Genomic DNA, 9,020 nt, shown 5'->3' with positions numbered 1-9,020 from the left:
ACTGAGAGGTTGTGCTTTCAAAATGGGCCATAAACAGTTAGTCAAACGTAATGGAATTAACGGATTCAAAGACTTCTAACTCCATGCAAGTGTTTCCATTGATTCCATAGGACTTTATTTTAGGGTCTCAAACACCTTCATGGAATTTCATTATGTGCTTATCCTCTAAATCGACAATGAAAATGCAATAGTCTAAGCTTCAGGTGCCTTCTAACATCACCAACCATGTCCTTTTGGTCTATAATGCATGTTAAATAATTGTAAGTTATGTCATAAATCAAGACAGAATGAGACATTTTTGAGGCCTATCAGCAGTGTCTGAAATCACCAGAAAACTCTGAAGTTGCATTTTTAGCACACTGTCTTTATTAAAATGATTCATATACACAGTCCTGGCAGCATAAACATAAACGTTGCCATATTTTATTAATTGGCCACATGATAGACATGGCTTCCAATGGATTTTTTAAATTGTGATGGATTTTTTAAATTGTGATGGGTGAGTTTATTTTAGCTTGATTCAGAAACACCTCAGTAATTATGAGCTTTCGGGGGAGAATCTGCTTGACAGCTTTCTCACAGCATCTGCAGTGATGACATTAGACCCCTGTAGTCCTCAGCTTCAGTCAGTGGAATCATGTGGAACTCCTAAGGAAAAAAAACAACCTAGGAACAAGAAAGCATTTTAGACCACCTAAACCACTTACAAGAAACCACCACATAAGCCATTTGCAAGAAACAATTGAAAACATTTCTTATAAAGAGAAACTACCAGCCCTCCTAACTCCCCAGGCTGTTTGGTCAAGTATCTCTGAATAAGGATGAGTGCATTAGCTTTGCCTCTTCATGCCCATCATCCTCTTCAAGTTGAAGTGCATCTTGGATGGCCAACATGGATAGCTTTAAACGGGATTTAAGACAGATTCATGGAGGGCAAGACTCTCAATGGCTACCAGTTGTGATGGCTACTACCTTCAGTACTGGAGGCAGTATGCCACTGAATACCATTTGCTGGGAACTGCAAGTAGAGACCACTGTTGCGCTCAGGTCCTGCTTGTGACTTCTTGTAAGCATTTGGTTGACTACTGTGAGAATCTCATTTTACATTCCAAGCTGGAGAAGCCTTTTGCAGGGAACTGCTGTTGTTTGTAATATAGCTGAGCATCACAAGCTGGACAAATTTGTATTAAGAACCAAGTAACAACACATTTCAGCAACATTACTTTTTAGTATACTTCCACTGAACTCCTAATTCTATTATGCTTTGAAAACCATACTTCACTAAATCTTTTTAACCCACAGTACATCGTTTAGGTTCCAGTCCAAGCTGGTTTATAGTTGATATACATATATTGCCAAGCATTTGTATCCATCCTTAGAAAGCAGTAATGGAAGCTGCTTTTTTAAAATGTGGGCCCAAGTCCATCAAGCAGTCACCTCTTCCTAAGGATGGACTTGAATTAGCTTAAGGTGGAACCTCTTCACAGCAGTGTTTGTGTTCTCTATACTCAGATTTTAAGTGACATCTACAGGTTAAGATGGAGATCAAGTGGTTGACTGGTGTGGAAAATATCAGGCAAATCTCTGGAGGAATTCCCACATCTGTCCAGCATCAGATCTATCATTTAGTTATATAGTATAGAAATAAAAACAGCAGCCATCCCCAAGGCTTATTTTTAATCACAGTTCATTTTTCTCTGTTTACAGAAGGTGTAAGATAATCAGAATGAAAACAGCTAACTTAGGTGGGCCTCAAATTCTAGACATACCCAATGAGATTTTCGTGTCCCCCCACCTTTGAACTGCAAATCTAAAGTAGCAAAAAAAAAAAAAAAAGATGGGGGGAACACATCATCAAAAAGACACCAATTTGCAAAAGATGCCAATAAATGCACATTTAGAAATAACTATTAATTTAAAGAGAAATACATGATAGAAGTCTGTGACCAGGTTACTTATGTGCCTGTTCAGTCTGCTGCCCAGGTGCTAACTACGGATAGGCAACTTCAATGTCCCCTGCTCTCCCTTCTTAGACGTTTTTTCTAAATTTTTAAACAAACTATAACAGAGGACACCTTCTCATAGAGCACTGGTTCCCAGACATTTCCCCCTATGGACCACTAATCAATGAGGGTCTTGACAGACCACTTAATGATTTTCTGCCTGTTGTAGCAGTTGTAATGTGCTGTGCTGGATGCTGTATGGTTTTTAATTGTATTTTTATTGCTGCTTTTAATCCTTTTATTGTATTTTACTGTATTACAATCTGAATTCCATGGAATTCAAATAATACAATAAAATACAAAAATAAAAGCAATTAGTTAAAACTCAGTATGAACATTTAATGGACACACCGCAGACCAGTTTGGGAACCCCTGACATGGAGGACTGTTCTCTTGTAAAATAGGCAATATCGCCACCCTAATTGTTGTTTTTATGAAATGTTATGGAATGTCATTGTTGTATTTTTATGTAAACCACTTAAGAGATTCCATGGTGACCATCAGGGAACCCCCAGCCCTGGATGTGTGCCACCTGGCAACTAGGGTCACATAGCACCAAATATGTGAGGCAGAGCATCTCAACTGGGCAGCTCAGGACTCTGAAGCTCCTAGCTCTCCCTGGGTGCAGGGTGCCCAATTAAGGTACTCAGGAAACAATGATGTGAAGTGTCAGCTGCCCAGACCTTAAGATATACTGCTAGTATAGTGGCTGTTCCAACAAAATTGCTTTATGTTTAGAAAATAAATACTAGGAGTCACTTGTACGTATTGCACAAGAGAACAATTGTTTCATAAATGTAAACAGACCACCACCACCACCCCGCTTACAGCAGTTTTCAAATAGAGGCTTTCTCCAGGCCTCCTTATTCCAAAATATCCCAAAACAATTTCAGTATCTTTTTATTGAATCCCTCCAATTATCTGCAGTTAGAGGGTTCATCTTGCAGACAGCAGCTGTCAGTAGGCCCAAACAATACTAAATGCAGAGAAGAGCACTCATGGGAGGCTAGTATCTCAAATGAAATTTGCCAAGTAAAACTGAAACCGGTTTCAGCTTTCTATCAGTAAAAATAAATTTTAAAAAGGAGCTACGGTTTTCCTAATTTTAGGATTGTAAACCCAATTATTACCAGAGTTAAAAAGCAAGCATTATATTAGCCTTTCACCAGTTGGTCCCAGGGCAGATTACAGGAATTTAAAATACGGTATTAATATGTACATTTATTCCCTGAATAGTGTAAAGATGCCATGATAGATAAATAAAACAACTGGACAAAAAAGGTTCAAGCTACATCACTGATGTATGCTTGTAAAGATCCTTATTCACCACATCAAAGCACTGTTCTTGAAACATCAATTCCTAGTTGTAATTAAATGAGATTTAGTCTATTAAAAATAAAAATTAGAGAAACCTCTCTGCTGAACATCCATGATTTCTCTTTCACTTTAAGAACAAGGACAAAACAGTTCATCATGACGCCATTTCTGAAATTCTACAAAGTATTTTTACACCATGTATTGACTAGACTTTGGTAACAAGGCAAAGCTGGTTTCCAACAGCCTCCAACCTGGTGCCAATCAGGAAGCAGGTCCTCTAAAACTGTGCTTTCTTTGTCACTTCTGAAGGAAGATTGATTAATGACCAGAGTTCTGAAAGGAGGTGTGTATTGCATGAGCTAGGACCTGTCAAAACAGAGGAGAATCTGCTCTAGATGTTGCTGGACTATAGTTCCCATCCTCCCTGCCCATGCTGGCTGAAGCCGATGGGAGGTGGGAGTCGAAAACCCTCTGAGGGCCAGAGTTTATCCATGCCTGTGCCAGAAGACAGAAGAAAATATTAAAGGAAATAAACTCTGAAACAACTTCAGGCCCTAGATGGGAAAAGTGAACACTCTCACTTCCCAAGCTTCCTAAGCAGTTGGGTACTTTATGGTATCAGAACATTTTATATAGGCATAACCGTTTCTTGCATTTGCCATGTCTTCTAAGTATTTTTTGGGTTATGGATGTTTAAAATTAAAAAAACATTTCCTGAGAAAGTTGGAAAGGATGGCGGTCCTGGCATCTCATTTAGCACTGTGTTTCAGTTTATGCAAACCCAAGTGGAAGCATCACACCAATTTATAACAGAGTAATCGCTCTACCTGCTATTTATATTAGTTTCACTTGTAAGAAAGGGTAACAGCTGTCTCTCTCCAAACCTCATAATAGAAGAAAATACATGTGTACAGTTATTCTTCAAAAATATCAGTTAACAAAAATTTTGTGGAATAGATTCATAGTTCATAACATGAGAATAAAGAATTTGATTTTTTAGAATGGATTTCATAAAGCAAAGTAATAGTATTTGGCAGCTAAAAACTGTACAAAATATTATTAAGTTCTCTTTTCTTATACTGTTTATCATATAATTTATTCATCTTTCCCACATGCGTGTATATATAATCTAGCCTCCTTCAAACACAACTGGTGAAAGAGTTCTAGGTTCAAATTAAGGCACTTTGGGTATTAGCCATACTCATTCCTTTCTGTTCTTTTTAGTTTTGGGTTTTAACAATCCAGGGAGCCCATTTTCTTCCTCGCTAAGTTTTCTTCTCTTTTTCTTAGATTTGCCGTGATCACTATAGTAGCCACTCGAGTCACTGGCAGGCAGTCCCAAGTCTGCTCTTTCTTGTCCATCCACGTTCTCTGGCATATCATATATTCCATTATCAATGTAATTATTTTGCATCTCTTCAACCCCAGTTGTTGCTATGTCAAGCTCCATCTCCTCTGTGCTATTCTGCGTATCACACGGATTGTCATGTTTTTTCTTGTGCTTTTCCTTTGGTAACTCTTTTCCAGTGCTACAGTGCAAAAAAATAAATAAATGCAGAGAATCAGCTTTCAATACTATCACATGAACATAAGGAACTGCATTATTAGACTTTAAAATTAAACCTACTTATTCTATTTTAATTCAACTGTTTCCTTCCTATACTATATTTCATTTTTTCTTTTCTTGTACAGACAGGCAAAAATAAATGTTTTTCCTACAATCTGGACTTGCTGGTAACCAAAACCTGAATACAGTGAACCTCATCAATTTTTTTTTGTATTTTACAACTTTCATCTTAGTCGTTACTCTCATTAACTAGACTGACATTACTCTTCAATCTGAAAATAGCAGAAGATCCAAAAACAGACTCTTGGGAGACCAACTATTTCCCACCCTCATTTTCACATTATGTTTTCAACTTCTGATGTATCTTACAAACCTGTTCTGTAATCCCTAGCATCTGGTGTGGAACCAGTCTGAGAGGCAAGTATTTGCTCCCTATTTATGTGCTTGGAGTAGTTTGTAAAAGCCACATTATTACTGTACCTCTTTCTACACAGTTTTCCTCGGATGCAGAATACTCCAGCAGAATCTGAATCAAAACACAACACTTTAAATATCAGTCTATTGCCTATTTGGAAGCCAAGGTTTTTCCATTCATCGGCTGACATGTAATCAGGTTTTGGGATGGAAGCATTGAAACATCCATGTACGAGACAGCCTATGTGGCTAGGTGCAATTTTATTGATCGTACCCTGGAAAGAAAAAGACAAGTTAAAGTCACACTACAAAACACAAACACAAGCATGGCTTAGTTACTATTCTCACTAGCCCCATGTACATTCTATATAGAGAATACAAAATGAGATTTAAGAGATGCTACTATTACATTAAAACAGAGACCAGTCTCACAAATATATAAAACATTTAGTCTGCCAGCTCACATTATACTGAGTGACTTAAAGATGGGGTATACGTTGTTTTAAGTTTAATGCTTACCACAGGATCTGGCCCCATCTTTAGTAGTATCGCATTCATTTGAAGATTCCTTGCATTGCGGATGCATAAAAAGGAGTATGGAGCTATGGTGTATGCTAAAACACACAGACACACATCATCTTGCTACTTTTAGAAACTACCTTACCCAGCATCTTTTAGGATTTCCGGAATCCTATTCTGTATCTGTTTAGATGACAGACATTGCAGATACATGAAATGCTATTTCCCTAACAGCTGAATCCGTAATCACTTGGAATTCGACTTTTCAGAAGCAACTGTAGTATCTTCTTTACAAAAAATAATTGACAATACCACCATACATCATCTACAGTTTTTGGTACTGCTGCATTACTAGCTGTTGCTAGGAGTAACTAAAGAGAACCACACTCAGAAAACAAAATGTTAGAAGACAACAGTGTTTGCAGTTAGGCACATCTAAAATATTTAATTTCAGAGGACAAGTATGCCCAATACTGCATGCAATCAGGCTGTAAAAGATAAATGCCTATAGCAAAGTAGTCTTGGATATTACACCCTGGAGCAATACAACAAATCAATTCAATCACTTTGTGGCTAGATTTACCACAGAATACTTGTAACATTTACAAGCACTTTAAGCATTAAAATCACTGGCCAAACAGAAGCATTTGTTTATTTACATACCACAAGTTTTTTCCCTGGTTTAGGCTGAAAGATGACAAAATTTGCTTCAACATCCAGATGGACAGCTCCAATGTCATCAATTATATCTCCCAGTTCATTTGTTATTTTAATATCATCATAAGCCACAGGAACACCTTGAAAGCTGCAAAATAAAAAGCCATTTTTAATAAATGAGAGCAATTATGAACTATGAAGGGCTTTAAGGCCCACTGAGGGTATGCGCTCAAGAACTCTACCAAAATCCTGAAGCTACCACTGGTTATGGCTTACTTGTCAACATATTATGCACTGTTACTCAGTAAATTTAACAAATGCTGGTGTGTCACAGTGATTCTGGTACAACAGGAATGAGGAATCTGTGGCTTCTCAGATATCATCAAACTTCAAGTCCCATCAGTTCTGGCCATCAGGGATGATGGGAGCTGGAGTCCAACAACATCTGGCAGGTCAAAGGTTTCCCATCTCTGTATTATAAAGTTAAGTAAAACAAAGGAGGCTGATACCAGCTTGTATACTCAAACCCACAGTAGTCCATTTATGTGTACTGCCTTAAAGAGTGACAGACTAGATTATCGCAAGCAGTAGCTGTACCCAAACCAACTTGCTTCATGCATGAAACAAGGCTTGGCATAATTACTCAAACAGAAACTCTAACATGGTTTGAGTCACTTTTTGCAACTTCACTGCCATATGTAAGCATCCTGCACCTTCAAAGGGATTTTCTCTGAATCGCTCTAAGTCAGGGGTAGCCAAAGTAGGCCCCTCCAGATGTAGCTGGTACCCCAACTTCCATCAGACAGATCCAACATGGCAAGGGTCAGGGATGATGCAAGTTGCATTCCAGCAGCTGGAGGGTGCTATTTTGGATACCCCTACTCTGAGCAAACATGATCTAGATGACACCTCCCTAATGTGCAATAATTTGGAATTAATACCACTCCTTAGTTCTGAATTCTGAGCAACTGATACACAATCAGCTCCACATCTAACTTGCCCACCTCCTGGGGACAGCCATCCACATGGGCAAGAAGTGTGTCTGGCTGGCTACTCACACTGCTACACACATACATGAACAGCCTCTTTACTGAAGGTGGTGGATACGAGGAAGAGACATCAGCCTTTCACAACTGGATTATAGAGATCTTGTACACCCACAAAAAGTAAAAGTACAAGGAGCAGCATTTAACACAGCAGGACCTGTGCACATCACTGCTCTCCGAGTCTGCTATTTTCAGCAACCGGCATCCAGAGGCATTCTGTCTCCAACAGTGCATGGAGAACATAGCCTTATCTTCTATAAATTTGTCTAATCCCTTTCTAAATCCATTTTATGGGAGCGAACTCCATCGCTTAACTGCGCTACCTGAACAACTGGCAGAGGCCGCCAAGGGTCTCAGACTAGAAGCCTGTCCCAATTCTACCTAGAGATACCAGAGACTGAATCTGGCACTTCCTTCAACAAAAACATATGGTCGCCCACTGGGCTTATAGTTCCGCCATCTCTCGCACCAGACGAGATTTTGCGCACACCCACCCACTTCTTGTTACCTCTCCGAGAAGCGGCGCAGCTCGGCGTCTAGCTGCGCGCGAATCCCCGTCCTCTTGCGACAGAGGAAACGCGGTGGCAGCGCGATGTGCCTCCTGTGCCCGGTCGCCACCAGGCAGGAGTAGTGGCTCTCCATCAGGGCTTGGGCAGCCTCGAACGAAGGTACCTCGACGCAGGGGGCAAAAGAGGGCGCCGGGGTCATCGTCGTCGTCATGGTAGATGCTCCTGCCTGGTCAGGGCCGTCCTCTACCTCCGCCATGACGTTATAAGACTGAACGGCCCGCTCCTGGAGGTGCTCGTCTCACTCACAGGACGCCTTGTCGCCTTGCTGTCGCCCAGCAATGACATTGCCATGACGAGGAGGATAACTTCCTCAAGCTTGCGACTTTCGGGGGGAGAAGGAAACAGTTGAGAGGTCTATCTTTACTTCCGGGATTGGCTTAGTAGCCATCTTGTGTGTGGCCTACCTCATCCGGGTCCTTCAGAAGGCAGACTTTTTTCCCCTAAAAGCCAAGAGGCTGGAGAACAGTTGGGTATCCGGCAGAGGACGCGCCCCTCCTAGCGTAGCGTCATCAGTCTGGCTGGAAACTCCTCCTACCTATGCATGATTAGCCAATCCTTGCTCTCCAGCTGTATTTGTTTCACCGTTCTACAGAGGCGGAGAATGTTTCTTTTTTGGTGTCACGTGTACTAGTTATTTGAGTTTACATAATTCACTTGCTGCATTGGTTTGATTGTGACCATGTTTTTTTCTTATGATATTTATTAATACCTGCGTCGGCCGCCGTGAAATTGTGCTTTGTTTTTATGCCTATATCGCTACGGTTAGGTCCTATATTTCTTGCTTAGCAAATCATAGTTAAAGTTTCACAGTTCTTTAGCGAGGAAAAGGGGGGGGGATCCGAATCTCCAGCACCACCGATAGGGTTTGTTCCGATTTTTTCTGTCCTAAAATCATGTCATAGAAAATTGCTTTCCCGGAGATAATTCA

The 9,020-nt window shown here is 40.2% G+C and overlaps 1 protein-coding gene across 1 annotated transcript; it reads right to left on the bottom strand.

Moving 5' to 3' along the window:
• Window positions 1–379: 379 nt before the first annotated feature.
• POLR1F (RNA polymerase I subunit F) lies at window positions 380–8,562 on the bottom strand. The gene is made up of 4 exons (XM_061587144.1): window positions 8,032–8,562; window positions 6,484–6,625; window positions 5,368–5,576; window positions 380–4,849 (listed from the first exon to the last, which is right to left on the bottom strand). Exons 1-4 carry the CDS (start codon window positions 8,286–8,288, stop codon window positions 4,522–4,524), a joined length of 936 nt encoding a protein of 311 aa, XP_061443128.1. The 5' UTR covers window positions 8,289–8,562; the 3' UTR covers window positions 380–4,521.
• Window positions 8,563–9,020: the final 458 nt, after the last annotated feature.

Source organism: Rhineura floridana, chromosome 10 (assembly GCF_030035675.1).
Source record: "Rhineura floridana isolate rRhiFlo1 chromosome 10, rRhiFlo1.hap2, whole genome shotgun sequence".
Lineage (NCBI taxonomy): Eukaryota > Metazoa > Chordata > Lepidosauria > Squamata > Rhineuridae > Rhineura > Rhineura floridana.
The sequence above is the reverse complement of the archived record's forward strand: the minus strand, read 5'-3'. Positions and strand labels throughout refer to the sequence as shown.